Source organism: Salvia miltiorrhiza, chromosome 4 (assembly GCF_028751815.1).
Source record: "Salvia miltiorrhiza cultivar Shanhuang (shh) chromosome 4, IMPLAD_Smil_shh, whole genome shotgun sequence".
Taxonomy (NCBI): domain Eukaryota; kingdom Viridiplantae; phylum Streptophyta; class Magnoliopsida; order Lamiales; family Lamiaceae; genus Salvia; species Salvia miltiorrhiza.
The window spans coordinates 41,116,587-41,132,539 of record NC_080390.1 but is presented as its reverse complement, the minus strand read 5'-3'; the positions used below and the strand labels follow the sequence as shown (position 1 = coordinate 41,132,539).

The following is a 15,953-nucleotide window of genomic DNA, read 5'->3' as shown; positions in this document are numbered from 1 at the left end:
CATGGTGTTTGCTAGTTCATCGATATTATGCAAATGACATAGCTTCGAAATTTATTCAATCAGTATCCAATACAGAACATCAATTACTGGAATGAAAAAACATCAATATCCATCGAAATTTAATATAAAAAGAAATTAAACTACTGCTCCCAGCCCGTACCCTTGCATGCTCTACGTGTGTGGCCAGGCGAGCCACATAGACCACAGGTTTTGGGTGCTCGTTTTCCCAGACTACTTGATGCATCCGCTGTAGTAGTCCTCTAAGTCGGCCTCTCACCAGCTGAAGGAATTCTAGATTCTCTTGGTCGACCAGCTTGTCGCCGAGAAAGGTTTGGCAAAACAATATCAGTTGCAACTTCAAACGGAATTTCCCAGTGCTCTAAGGGAGGCAAGTGATTTACTGGACCGGAGTATGTTTGAACCAGTGAACTCCGCAGGTAGTAAGCTTCCACTGGTTCTTTCGCCTCACTGCGAAAAGAAAGATTATATTTAGTAGGCATCTAATAACTGTAATTTTATAATAAAATAGATTTAGCATACGTAATGGCTGCGATCGCATGAGAACACGGCATGCCGTCCAGGTCGAATTCATTGCATTCACAGCTCTTCGCTTGAAGGTCAACCATGAAGCGACGATCACCAGCACGAACCCTGTATTTTCTCTCGGAGGTCCTCTTCGCAGTGTAGAGACGACTCTTTGAGATCTCCGCACTTATCTTCTGTGTTGCCTCTGGAGTAAGAAGATCATCGCTCTCTTCCGCAGACGCAAGTCTGTCATTGAACCACTGCTCCAGAACCATCCTGATTGCCTCCAGCATGGAGCATATAGGAAGGCGTCCCTGATCTGAGCGTACAACTTTTGCCTCAGCCCCTTGCTTCATATTCCAGAAGCCAACAGCAAGGACCAATTCTTCTTTACTGTTGTAAAAAGAGTTCTTCCCCAAATCAGCAACTCTGGACAGCTCACTCTCGCGAGCAACGAGCGAAGTCGTGGCGTCCACTGGAATCAACGGAACTATCCAATTAGATAGATCACCGGTCGAGTCCGTCGGATTTCCGTGACGGGTTCTACTTTGTCGGATCCAACCTGCTCGCTCGGTCGCCGTGAACTCTATCAGATCATCGTCTAATAAATCCTCAGAGGCGGCAGAATCTGTGCCCGACTCGTTCGTTGGATCGTATTCTTCGTCTTCTTCATCAGAATCGTCATCAGGTTCTTCGGCTTCGTCTTCAGGTTGTACGGCTTCATCCGTCCGCACCTGGTTGAATCTCCCGCACATTTCATTCAGATTCCATGCGGATTCGTCCAACGGTTGCCCATCCCATGAAAAGTACTGTGTTGGAGGCGCGCTCTCGCGAGCATGATACGACGTCTCATACTGACTAGATTGTGCTTCATCATCTCCGTATCCCGAAGCCTGGCCAAAATCAAAAGTAGGGATGTACGCTTCTTCGACCGGGTCGTTGTTGTGCTCAACGTACACCATGGGATATTCTGCAGTTTCCAACAAGCCTTGCACATCATCGTCGTCACTTATTACGCATTTCGTCTCCCTTCCAAATCGATTGGTCGCCAAATAATACAATTGATAGTTCGGGCTCAACGAATGCGTTGTCAGCACATTGTTGATGCTGTATATCAGGCTCGCAACTGTTTCATTTAAGAGGGGAAGGACCTCCGTAGCCCCGCCAACATAGTGTATACCATCGACGACTCCGTTGTATCTCACATATATGTATCTCACGAATTCCATCTATAAAACCACATAAAGTATAGTATTAAAATACGCTTAAAAAGTTTAAAACATCACAATAAGCTCGAAAAATGAAGTATCCGCCAGAATATTGTTATCCGTCACCAGTAGCCGCTGACCTTGTGGGGTCAGCGGCTAATGAAATTCTGGCGGATACTTTATTTTTTTTGTTCAAAACATTCAATTATATTAGAAACAGGTTTAATATTTCCCTAACATGCTTTTAAAGTTCAGATAATAAAGAAATTCATTAAAATAACGTAAAACATGCTCTCAACGTTAAAAACAACATACGATTAAACATGCAAACTATAATTTATACAAACAATACAGGAGAATCACCTTTTCGGGCTGAAATTCAACACAAATTGTCTGCTCTCGCACAAAACCACTCAAATCTTTAGGGTATGCCTGAATTTCTGAAATTCAAGGTGAGTATTTCAATTTGTGTTTTGGTCATTCACAAATGCAGCCTTATAAGGACTAAACTTGATTCCTTACAAAAAGTTCACGTGAAGTGTAGTGTTCATTCAATACGGCTTCAATCTATTATTGCATGTCACCTCACACATGCATAAAATTAGCATTAATGCCCCACTACAACCAAAATTTTTGCAGAGTCACCTTCTCAGTATGTACTTTTAATATTTTACTAAAAAATTAACAAAAAAAAACAACAAATACAAAAGAGGAATGCGTATGTTATATTTAAACATTCATAACAAGCTGAAAAATTAAAACTTATACATATTTTGAGACAAAATAATATTTTCTGCCTTAAAGACCCAGTATCCGCCAGAAAATCGTACAAAGGACCCAGTAGCCGCCCTACCTTTTTTGTTAGCGGCTACTGATAAAGAAAATAATTTTATGGCGGATACTGTAGTTTTTGGCTATAGAATATTATTTCATTGCCGAATATATGAATTTCCAAATAATTGGTATATAATTTCTTATTATTTTATGTGCAAGTCTATTATTTTATGTGTAGTCAAATCATGCATAAAGTGAGTGTTATTACCCCCACTATAATCCAAATTTTGGCAGATTCACTATCTCTCATATTTCCCATCCATGTGTACTTCTTGTACTGTAAATATTTCACTATCTCTCATATTTCCCCTTGTAAAATTAAATAAAAATCTAAAAATATCGGTGCATATGTAACAATAAAAAATCACGAAGGATAAAAATTCACAATCATGTTAATTATGAACAAATTGTTTTTTTTGAAGCGAATAACACAAGTATCCGCCAGTAATTAGTAGCCGCTGAATAGTAGCCGCCGGTCACAAACTTCAGCGGCTACTGCGGCCGGCTATGAATTACTGGCGGATACGTGGTTTACTGGTTTCAAAAAAAAAATTTGCTTAAGAATTGACATATTCGTGATTTTTTTGGCCTTCGTATTAATGTTTGTAACACACAAACGTCCCCTAATTTATTCAAAATTTGCAAATCTATTTAATCTTATAATGCATGAAAGTGACGTGAGTTCACATTTTCTCACATTTTGTACCAATTTTAACTGTTTTCTTACACAACTCTTACACAATTTCCATCATCATCAACTTTTACACAAAAAACCAAGCAACCCATCACCATCAAACTTGCTTTTCGGTCTTTGACTTTGAAAGTGGGTAGTTTTGCAAGACATTTTATCAATGTGGGTAGATTCCCCTATTAACACTATATTTTTTATTCAAATTAACATGAGAATTCTGATTTCATATTAAACTTAAACTATTACTCCATTCGTCCACGAAAAATAGTTTCATTTAACTTTTTGAATCATCATACCGTATCTCTTCTTCTATATTTAACTATAAATTATATTTTTATTCCATTTTTTAACTAATAATGTACTTTTATTCTGCTTTTTTTGTACTAACATTACCCCTATAAATTGTACATTTATTCTACTCACAACAACTTTATCAAAACATGTGTCCTTTCTCAAACGGGACTCCTTGGCTTGAGAACCATCGGGAGATAGAGGCTCTAGAGGTCCGTAAATTGAAAACGGAAAAAAGGCTTCAATGGGGTTTCTTCTGTGTCGAATTGGTCTTCGGTGTCAGGTATAACGATTAACGATATCCCTCAGAAATTGGGAATCTTCCCAACGATAAGTCATTACAGGGAGGAGCCGGCGAACGAAGACACGAGAGGGCTTAGGATTCGACGGGAACGGTGACGAGTGGAGATGAGAGATGGGTGCAGAGAGAGAGACGAAACTAGAGTTTCAACCCAAGGAAGAAGTTGTGGATCTGTTGAAGAAGAAAAAAATGAAATAATTTTAGAGATAGCCTCGAGTCTAGATTAGTTTAGGTAATTCGGAGGTTAATTAACTTCTTAATTGATCCCTTATTTTTTCAAAAATAGGAAGTGGGTCATTTAAGTTGGGACAACCAAAAAAAAATTACGTGTCATTAATAATGGGACGGAGGGAATATAAAAGTTAGTTTACGTTAAATTGATAAATATATATTTAAAAACATTATAATATTGGTAGTTCATTCAAATATTTATATATTGTAATATAAATATTACGTGCGCGCGCATATATATATATATATATATATATATATATATATATATATATATATATATATATATATATATATATATATATATATTAATTGTTCAATTTTTTCCAAACCATTTGGCCGGTGATCTAATTAAATTATCATAATTTTGTCCGATTTTTAAAAAATATTGATTGTCCTTAATTAATAGTAATATTATACTCTTAATTGTCAATATTTAAAAGTTTGATTTGTAGTAACAATGAGGATTGTACGTTTACTGAAAATGTTGTGTATAAGAAACTTTTCCAAATTTTACGACGTAAGAAATTTAGCATGTTGGTTTATACATTATATGTTGTATAGTTAAGATATTACTCTTTGTTTTTGTAATTAAATTTCGTATATATGTAAATTTTGACAAATTTTGATACCGTGATTCGTACGAGTATAACACTAGTAATTATTTATGTTGGTATTCTTATTCAATAAAATAACTAACTAGATGGATTTTTCAATATGATAATATCGCATTGCACAAATTGTTCATTTATAATTTTACATGAAAATATATAGTATTAAAATTTGATTAGAATAAAAAGTACATATAAAATTACTCTATTCAAGTATTTTCCAAAATCTATTTTAGATATAACTTATAATTTTCGTTATTTCTTATTTAAATTGCAATATATAATAGATTTAACTTGTTTTAGAATTGCAATTATTATTGTTTTTCGTTGGTTATTAATAAACAAATATTCTAATTATATATATAAAAAAACAAATAAATATTCTAACGTTATCATTGATTTAAATTATATATATATGTATATATATATAGGGTTGGGTTCCGGTGGATCCCTATGCTTATAATAGATCCGTAGATCCAAATCTAGACCACACATTTATGACATGTGGCGCATCAAGATGGTGACACGTGGCAAGGCATTTCAAGGCAAAATCTGGAGAGGGGTAAAATTGGAATGTAATTTTCGAAATTCAAAAAAAAAAAAAAATTATATTTTCTCAAAATATGTATATTTTAGATGCATAAAGTTTCATACGAGAATGCATGAACTTTCATATAAAAATGCATAAACTTTCATATAAATATGCATAAGATTTCACCCCACCCCAACCCCACCCCCCACACCCCAGAACCCCACCCCACCCCAGAACCCCACCCCCACCCACCCCCCCACCCCCAAAAAAAAAAAATTTTTTTTTTTTTTTTAAAAACTGATTTTCTGACCACTGACCCACCCCCACCCCCCCACCCACCCACCCCCCCCCACCAAAAAAATTTTTTTTTTTATTTTTTTATTTTCTCAAAAACTGATTTTCTGACCACTGACCCCCCCACCCACCCACCCACCCCCCCCCCCAAAAAAAATTTTTTTTTTTGAAAATCAGTTTTTTAAAAAATAAAAAAATAAAAATTTTTTTGGGGGGGGTGGGGGGGTGGGGGTGGGGGGTGGGTGGGGGTGGGCCAGCAATTAGAAAATCAGTTTTTGAAAAAAAAAAAAAAAAAATTTTTTTGGGGGGGGGTGGGGGTGGGGGGGTGGGTGGGGTGGGGGGGCAGGGGGCAGGGGCAGGGGTGGGGTGGCGAAACTACCAGATTTATTAAAATGAAATGCATTTTTTTGTATAATTTAATGCATTTTTATGTGAAAACTTTATGCATTTTTGTTTGATTTTATATGCATGTGAAACATGCATATTTTTGGGGGGTGGTAATGGGGAGGGTTGGGGGGTGGTGTGGGCTGGATTGGGGGGTGGTATGGGGTGGGGTGGTGAAAATACCAAAACTGGAAAAATTAAATGCATTTTTCTGTTCAAAGTTATGCATTTCATGTGAAAAACTTTATGCATCTTTGTGTGAAACTATATGCATCTAAAATATATCTATTTTGAGAAAATCTAAAAAAAATATATTTTTTTTTAATTATTAAATCCGAAAATTACATTCCAATTTTACCCCTCCAGATTTTGCCTTGGAATCCTTGCCACGTGTCACCATCTTGATGCGCCACATGTCATAAATGTGTGGTCAAGATTTGGATCTAGGGATCTATTATAAGCATTGGGATCTATATGATCCCATTCCTATATATATATATATATATATATATATATATATATATATATAGGGAGAGGTTCAAGAAAGAACCATAAATAAAAGAAGACCGGAGAACCATTTTCAGCCATTCGATCATCAAGATCTACGGTGGATGCATCATCTTGTTGGATGAATGCAGATCCTGGGTTCGAATCCTGAAGGGAGCATTTTTTTTTTAATTTTTTTAGTGCATTAATTTTAACAGCGAATGCATTAATTTTTACAGTGGATGCATTAGATTTGATGGTTCTCCCGTTCTCACAAATAATGTAGTTCTCTCTAGAACCACACCATATATATATATATATATATATATATATATATATATATATATATATATATATATAGGGAGCGGTTATTCAATAAACCACCCTTATTTTAAGAATTACGAACCAGCAAAAATGCATGAATTTTATATATAACACGCATGAATAAACTGTATAAAGGCATGAATTGCGAAAAATAATTTTTTGCTACCTTTGGGATTCGAACTCAGGACCATGAATTTATCCAACAAGGTGATGAATCAACCGTAGATCTTGATGATCTAAGGGCTGAAAATGGTTCCTAATTTATATTTTAAAAAGCGTTCTTATTTTAGCCTTCCCCTATATATATATATATAATTTATTTTACATGAACAAATTCGCAAGCAACCCATTTACAATATTCGTAATAGTGATGCCCAAGCGCCCGAAACCGCCAGTTTCGGGCCTGAACCGTCGGTTCATGGTTCAACGAAAACGTGAACCATAACCTACCCTTGAAGAGATTGAGAAGGGCCGATTCCTGCCCTTGAACCGACGATTCCAAGCCGGGCCAAAAACCATGAGTTCAAGGGCCATACCGGCGATTTTTCTATTTTTTTAAATATTTTTTTATGTATTTGTATATTTTTCTTATTAAATTACATTATTTAATGCATTACGTATAACAAAATTGTTGAAAAAACTATAAACGGAATAAAATTATACTTTAACACCCAAAATTTAATAAAATTTGCATTTTTATTAAATTTAAAGTAAAAAAATTATAATTTACATGTACAAATAAATTATAATTTTCAAGTTACAAAATTGAACAAGTAAACTATAGTTAATAAAAAAATTTACTAGCACTACATTAATAATTAATATCAAATTTGCATGTAAAAAAAATAAAAATAAAATAAAAAAAACCAAAAAATCGCTGATTTTGGACGGTTAATCGGTGATCCAGCTCAGTGGTTAACCACCGGTTTTCGGTTCACACATCTTAGGCCCGTAATCGGACCGTGGTCAATGGTCCGAGCCCAAACCGTCGACTCTGGGTCAATTTAGGGTTGATCTAGGCATCACTAATTCGCGAACTACCTTGTTTAAGCTTGAGCCAAACTTGTTCGCAAGTCTACAAGTCGAACACAAGCACACTAGAGCTCAGCTCATTTACAAAATGAACAATTTTTTTTCAAGTCAAGCTTCAAATAATTTGCAAGTGGTTGGGTTCATTTTCAATCCTACTTGTATCTCCAAGAAATTATAACACATAGCAGTATGTGAAGAAACAAGTAGTTGCAGAACAGGTTGATGAGTAACATGAGTTGGCGGGGATAAGACATGCTTCACTTTGCAAAGGCAAGATGTCTGCTACTACAGTAGCAGCTTTATGTTTATGAGATGGTCTCATAACTTAGTGAAGAAAGTGAATATACACAAGTTGCTGACCTCAACTATTAGAGATTAAAGAAATCAGCCCCGTTCTCAACATCATCTGTCTTGATGTTTCCGCATTGAGCCATAAGGATTCTGTAGATTCTCTTCGAACAAACCTCACCCAGTCGTCTATCATCACCGAGTAAGCCTTCTGTAGTTAAGTCCTTGAGCAGAAATTCCTTCTCATGAACCTGGTAGTTTTCAAAAGATACAAGGTTTGAGATTTTGCATCAAAAGGAGAAAGCACATATTTCTCATGTGCAAGACTCACAGATTTTGTTGGATTCATGTAAACTCTTAAAAGAGATTTCATTGTGGGATATTTCTTCCATATAGCCATAGCGAATCGTGGCTGCACCTTAGGGATAGCTACCAGTGCCTTTAGCCTGCATCATGAAATCATGAAATGAACTGTAAATGTCAACCCCTTATCTGATACGGTACCAAAACAATAGTTTAAAAACAAACGCCGAATGGTAACAAGAGAGGTTCCAAAAGAGGCTGATAGCCATAAAATTTAAACATAACAATAGCAAACGCACACACATGCTACGAGTCTATGTGGGACTTTCCTGTTTAGTTTTTTTTCTTTTGAGTAGATACACATATACAACATACAAGTTATAACTGATTCTGAGTCCGCTATAATTAGGCAAATTTCAAGAATTTGAATCTTTTAATTGAAAAATCTCCAACCAGAGTTACAGCAGGTGCAATTTGAAGTTCAATAACCGAGTGTTTAGTAGTAATAAGCAGCTCAACTGAATCTGATACATCGTTACCCATAACTATTACCAATAGGCTATAGCACGTACATAGTTAAGACATTTCAAGAAAAGTATGCCTAGCCCACAAGGCTCAAAGACTAAAAGTACAGATTAAAGGTTATTATATTTACTAAACCTAAAAGATGACCATTTAGGCAAACAGTTCTTACAAAAGACAAAGCTGACAACTCTATATTACTAACAAGGAGCACGTATTCCAATATGATCCTATAACAAGGTCAAACTTTGAAAAAATATGTATATATGATATTGAACTTCCTGAGGATGACAAATAATTTGTTCATTTGGTTTGGATGAAGTACTTACCACAAATTCTTCTTAATTAAGTTCTTATCAACACAATCTTTAGGGATAGCAGATCCATTTGCATTAACTGAAAACCGCGTCAGTCTTTTCCTGTATTAAAAATCAGAGGATATGAGGTTAAGCATAACTATAATCTACACTGATGATAGTCAATTTCTACCATTAGGTTTATTATTGGATGCTTTGGACTGAACGAATTAAATATTCCAAACTTAAGTAATAAGCCTTCTTGGAGAGTTGATATGATGCTTATCGTATAGAGGGCACACCATATTGAAACAACCAAATGAAGAATTTTATGCGTACCCTTTGGATGTATCAAGAGTATCACAGCATTACAAAGCAAGCATATATTTGTGCACTTAATACACTGCAATTAGCACTAAATCATCCTCATATTGAAATTCATATCGATGCAGACCAGCATGCATACATATATTTTACTTCTCCAGCAAAAAATAAACAATTCCGAGTCACCTAAATTGGCAATTTGCAAGGCTGCAAGTTAGACCAACCACGTGTTCAGCTAATTCAGCTTCATCAACACACTGCCTTGAATGTACTTTAGAAAAATGGGTGGCAAATTTTGCGAAGACCTAGAAAAGAAAATTGGTTTATTCAGTTCGAAATTCCCATAAGATAAATCATGGCACATCATTCATTTCTATCCAAGTATATTGTTTCAGTAACCTCCTCTACAACAGGTCGCTTCCAACCACAGTTGTTAGCAGGGTTCTTGTACTGTGCTTGTTCCCTGCACCAGCAGCACCATTAAAAATAGCTATGTTACATTGAAAACATAAAAACAAAGCATAAAAAACGCAATTTATTAGATATCTTTAAGTGGAGATAGCAGATTGAATTTAAACATGCAGATCATTTAGTGGTATAATAGAAAGAAAATGTCTAAACCAACAAGACATTTCATGTCTTTCTCTTTAGTCTTTCCTTTACCGGGGGAGGGGGGGGACGGGTAGATGACAGTAAAAGAACAAACAAAACTCATAACCTCAGTAATTATGATATGCTCAAATTCTTAAATGTCCTGAATGCATTCACAATAAAATGGCCATGTAGTACAAAAATGCTGTGCATTTTCGGTATTAGATAAGATCACTGCTAACCTTTTATTGATATAAGCCATAAGCTTATTTGTGACGTAACATATAGTGTGATGAGGATAACGATGTTGAACACTCTGAATATGATCCATCAGAGACTCATTTACGACAAGGTTACAGAACTCTTCAGCCTCATATACAACTAGTATATATGAGATCATAATTCTTTCAGGAGCAATCTGCAAATATAATACTTACAAAGTCAATCTTGATTGAAGCTGTTTAAACTCCAAATCTGGTAATAATAATTTGACAGGAGTAATACAGTCTTATATGACAAGATAGAAATTAAGTAGGAGCATGTTGCAGTGATCACCAACAGAATCATAATGCAACACATGTATGAAATATAATTGAGACAATAATAATATGCTGTTCATTTTCCAGATTGTTATTAAAGATTTTAAAACGCAAATGAATAGCACACAAATAGGATATTCAATGAGGCAACATGAGAACTAGAACTAAAGATCAGTAATGTCATTAAAATCATAATTAACATGGAACTACAATTCTACATACAAAAGACATATAAAAACAAGCAAATTGCCTTAACTTTTTAAGCTAGAGTCGCATAAGTTAACATTCACTTGTAATGACATCTTTATGATTTCTTGAGTAATGCTAAAGATATAGATAATGAGGCAGAAAAGGATAGTATCCCATAATCCTTATTCTTGTGGAATCAAGAGCTCAACTTAAATTGGAAGACAAAAAACAAGAAACTAGGGCAAGAGAGACATCAGATAAGAGAGCTGAGGAAATAGAAATAAGAAAAACAATATGCTAGTTAAACTGTGTATCCTTACATTGCACACATAAAAGACTGGTATATGTACATAGATTTCATGGTAATAGAAGAGCTAGTGAAGCAAATAATTACCTGAGAAATTTCATCAGGAACGGCCATATTCCATACAATAGTTCTTTCTACTGGATTTGAAGTTATCCGATATGAGAGCCCCTTTTCAGCAAATCTAGTGAGAAGATGTCCTAAACTAAGAAAGTAACAAACTAGCTTAGGCACCTAGCAAAATTAAGTGACCCAAATTTTTTTTTAAGTTAGAAAAGTAAAAAAAAGAAGCAAAACAAAAAATGTAATCTTTCCAACAGATGGTAATATGAAATAAACAAATATCCCACCTCCAATTGATCCCAGTTCAACGACTTTTTTATCAATCTCAGCAACAATGGATTTGAGAGCATATTTACCCTTTTCCCATTTCTGCAATTCCTTCTCCCGTTTCTTCATCTCAGCTGCCTCAGCCTTTGAAGCAGCTTTAAGCAACTTCTCTTGCTATTTTAAGAAAAATCAAGTAGTGCAGATATTAACCATCTGATAACTTCAAAGAAGAGAGGGAGCCATCTCTTAATAAGCATATTTATATGAGATTGTGTGCAAGGACTTACTTCTTTGAGCCTTTTCTTTTCTTCCATCAGACGATGTCTTTCCTCCTTCGCTGTCCTCTTTAATTTCACCGTTTCATCTCTTTTCTTTTTCTCTTTCAAGAAACATGTGTTGTTAACCTGTTGATTCAAAATCTGAGCCGCAGTGTCTAGTTTACTAGCTTAGTCATCAGGATTGGCACGTGCCTACATTGGATCTTTATTAAAGCCATTCAAAAGGATAAAGACATCCTGAACAGAAGTTTTGAAGCAAAAACATCTTTTGCAACAAGGCATATTAAACATCACCATCACTAACAAAAATATGACTTGCAAACAACACAAGTATGAAGTATAGACTTGAGGCAGAGGCAGGAAAAAACAATATCAATTATCCACAAATAATCTTAGTTGCTTCAGTATGCTGCCAATTTCCATAGATGGCCATAGCATATCAGAGAAACAACAGCAATAGATATAGAAATATGCAAAAGGAAGTTGCAGATGTATTCTCATAATTCTCCCGATTTTATATACTTTTATCTCCAGAAACCACATAAGCGTGCTTTATGCAGGATATGAACAGAAGAAAGTGGAAATTTTGAATCAACAGGTATCGATTAATGCTATCTCCAAGCACCACAATTTTCCCTTTTCAGTTAGAGAGATGAGATATTCGTTAAGAGCATGAAATTGCATTTTAATGTTGTTAAAACCTGCATGATTTGTATTTTAAAGGTGAATAGATGCAAAGGAAAATACATTCTTGCATGCAATCCTCAATCTGTGAGCAAAGCTCATCCATCAAAACATATAAGAGCTCCGGTTCTCAATGAACTAATTTGAATTGCAAGCTAGTGGTGATATCACAAGCATCAGAGTAACCAACCTCAGATATGCCATCTTCTGATGTTCCAGGAGTTGAACAGCCTTCTAAGATGTGCGTTCTAACTGGGTTCTGTGTGGCTTTCCTTTGTAGTTGAAAGGAAGTTGCTGAAAATCAATTATGAGCAATTCAATAGTTTGTTTTTCTTTTCTTTCTTTTTTTTGAAAAAAAAAATTGCTCAAGTAGAGTGCTTTAAATGATATGATAGCATCTAGAATCAGATGGATATCAGTACCACAAGAAAATGAGGAGGACTCGACCAATCTCGGGGGAAATTCTGTCTCATCTGCCAATTTAGCAGCAAAAGTACTTGGATTATCCTTCAAAGCTCCAATTTCGCCAAGATCTTCAGATTCATCATCTGACTCCACACATATCCATCCCTTGATTTCTAAAACAAAACATACATATGACTACAAGAACTGCAAGTTATAGGGCTAAACAGAGCTTGCAAGTACATAATCCATGTTAGACTGCATTTAGTTGTTTAAGAGTTGTAAAAGGGGAAATTTCCCCAATAAAGCAGCCTCTAGAAATATAGTGTTTAATTTTAAAAATGTATCAACATGATTGTAAGTTATTAAACCAAGAGATTATGCATAAGGATTTCAAACTACTGCTTGAGAGAAATTATGAGATAGCGACCAAGCGTAAGCCAAGCATGTACTGCTAACAAACAACAAGCACACGATAGTTCATAATCATTTTATAACAAATGACAAATCATGGAAGGACATAAAATACAAGTTGAAAGGCATATTGTAAGAACTGGAGAACTTCTAGATAAAAAACAATGTTCCAGAGAATCAGAAAGCTCTAGAAATTATGTTATGTGCCTCTAATCCTAGGCATGTAGAGGGCAAATTTTTCGCTCAGGCACATGATTTGAAAGATTGACTCATTGAAGAACATAGATGATAGAGTATATTCTATGATAATATCTTAAACTAACTTGATGGGTAGGCAAGCAAACAGGAACAATTTAAACTCACCACCAGAGTTGTGATTTGTAATAAAAGGACGAGCATCTTCGGCAGTGGAGATTCTTGTGTTGCACTTGCTGATCGCAACCTCAGATTTCAAAAGTTCAGAAATTGGAGTTTCGGCAACTACAAGTTGCTCAGTAGCTAAACCTTCTGCTAGGAAACACGAAGCCACTAAATGCAGAAATCAAAGAATCTTCAAGTTGCTAAACAGAACATTGTCTTTACAAAAATAATAACTCCAATTGAGCCCAACATCCTCTACTCACTGGCTCTCTGGTTGCAGGCAACTCAAAGATGACATTCAACAAACAGAAATACGAGGGCGAGTATGAAATTACCTGAAAAGGAGGATGTCCCTCTAGAACATTTGACGAGGGACGCATCGGAGAATGGCGAAGGAGTGGGAGAGGATTGCCTATTTGACTTAAATGGCGTGTGGTCATCGTCTATGATGAAGACGGTGGAGTTACTAGGGTTTGAAAAGTTGTGGGTTTTCTGTTTCTTCTTAGATTGGGGGAATGGCGGCGGCGTAGTGAGGTCAATGGCTTCGTCTCTGAGACTCCGTCGATAACCGCAGGGTTCGGAGTCGGAGTCGGAGTCGGAGAGAATGTCGACGCGAATTGGCTGCGACATTTCGTCGTCTAAACACAGTGACAAGTTTTAGATTTAATTTGTTTGCGCGGGATCACAATCGGGCTTTCATTGGGCCATGCCTAAATTAGGAGATGCAATTAACATAATTAGCGCGTGACTAGTTGAAATTTGACAAAAAATTATAATTTAATTATTTTATAGTATTATTTTTTTATAATATAATTATTTTTATACAAATTATTTTTTAATTAATTTAACTTGATGTAATATAGTTAACATTATATTAATCTCAACCATATTCTGTTAACTTTTTGCTGTAATAATAAAAATTCTCTTTATATAAATTTTTGTTTGATTAAGTTTTAAAAAAGGTCGATGTGAAAGTGAAAATTTTAGAAAAAATCAAAAAGAACAAATATGTAAATTTGATGAAGGATATGATGGAGGGATTGATGTGCCATATTTATTATCAATTGTGTATAGAAAATATTTATTAATTTTGAACAAATTTTTTACATTTATCGATAAGAATTAATTTAAAACCTCATTTGTCATCTAAGCATCATCTCAGCTGAACTCTAAAAGACCATATCATCATTTAGAGCTCGAAAGACGACATCTGACTTTTGAACGTCGAACTTTTGAGCATCATCTTGTGTGGATTTTTGAACGTTGGACTCTTAATAATTAGTTTATTTAAATTCTGAATTGTGAAATTTAATACAAATTTAATATGATGAGAATATATTTATTTGAAATACTTCTGGTAAATTTATTTTGGTTTTTCAATTACGAGGTTTAAAAGAAAATGAATAATGAAAATAATGAATTACTAATGTGAGAATGAGGATAATGAGGATTGAGATTTTTATTAAGGTTGTAAATTATTACTCCCTCTGTCCCATTATTTATGGGACAACACTGTTGGGCACGGAGATTAAGAAGAGTAGAATTAAGGGAATTAGATGTGTAGTGTTATTTTAATTAAAACACACACACAGTCACACACACTCCCTCTCTGCCTCACCGGTACACGGCGGCGCCGGCAAGCACCGCCTCGTCGGCTCCTCTCCGTCCCCACCCCCTCCCCGTCCTCTCTCTCCCATCCCTCTCTCCATAGCAGAAACCAAACCAAAATTAAAAATTCTTCCCAAAATTGAAGAAATTGCAGAAACCAAATCGAAGAAATCGAAGAAACCAAACAAATTTTTCAGAAATCAAATTGAAGAAACCAAACAAATTTTACAGAAACCAGAACGAAATTAATTCCAAACAAGTTTCAAAATTAAATCCCCAAATCGGAGCCCTATATTCTCAAATCCACGGCCTCCCCTCGAATCCATAAATCGGAACCCTAGAGGAGGGCGGCGCGCTGGAGGAAGGAGAAGATGGACGGTGGACGTGGACGACGTGGAAGGACGACGCGGGATGAAGGAGAAGATGAACGGCGCGCTGGAGGAAGGAGAAGATGAACGGCGCGCCTCTTTTTCTTGTCGGCAGCGCCGCCCTCCTTCGGCGACGCGGGTGCGACCGGGCGGTGGGGGGGCGCGAGGGCAGTGGTGGCGGTGGAGGCGACGGGCGGTGGTGTTTGAAGAGAGAAGGGAAGCAGGCGGCGACTGGTAGGGGGAATGAGAGAGAGAGAAAGAGAGAGAGAGAGAATAGAGTTATGATTTATTTAAGGATAATTAGGGACTATTTTAATGCTTCATCCATCCCTTATTTTTGCCTAAAATAGAAATGTCCCATGTATGTTGGGACAACCAAAATGGAATTTGTCCCATAAATAATGGGACG

At 35.8% G+C, this 15,953-nt stretch overlaps 1 protein-coding gene across 3 annotated transcripts in view; it reads right to left on the bottom strand.

Annotated features, from left to right (window-relative positions):
- LOC131021689 (crossover junction endonuclease EME1B-like) overlaps window positions 1–14,254 on the bottom strand; it is a 45,744-nt gene extending 31,490 nt beyond the window's left edge. Inside the window, exons 1-13 of one of the 3 annotated variants that reach the window (XM_057950942.1) lie at window positions 13,904–14,254; window positions 13,572–13,715; window positions 12,815–12,970; window positions 12,583–12,686; window positions 11,718–11,834; window positions 11,451–11,604; window positions 11,191–11,300; window positions 10,311–10,486; window positions 9,877–9,940; window positions 9,664–9,782; window positions 9,187–9,276; window positions 8,364–8,478; window positions 7,935–8,283 (exon numbers count right to left, since the gene is read on the bottom strand). In XM_057950942.1, the coding sequence (XP_057806925.1) occupies window positions 8,113–8,283; window positions 8,364–8,478; window positions 9,187–9,276; window positions 9,664–9,782; window positions 9,877–9,940; window positions 10,311–10,486; window positions 11,191–11,300; window positions 11,451–11,604; window positions 11,718–11,834; window positions 12,583–12,686; window positions 12,815–12,970; window positions 13,572–13,715; window positions 13,904–14,198 (1,815 nt within the window). In that variant the 5' untranslated portion in view covers window positions 14,199–14,254 and the 3' untranslated portion in view covers window positions 7,935–8,112. Of the gene's footprint in view, window positions 1–7,934; window positions 8,284–8,363; window positions 8,479–9,186; window positions 9,277–9,663; window positions 9,783–9,876; window positions 9,941–10,310; window positions 10,487–11,190; window positions 11,301–11,450; window positions 11,605–11,717; window positions 11,835–12,582; window positions 12,687–12,814; window positions 12,971–13,571; window positions 13,737–13,903 lie in introns of those variants that run through there. The other 2 variants (XM_057950941.1, XR_009101038.1) reach the window with 2 other exon arrangements.
- Between the last annotated feature and the right edge of the window lie 1,699 nt (window positions 14,255–15,953).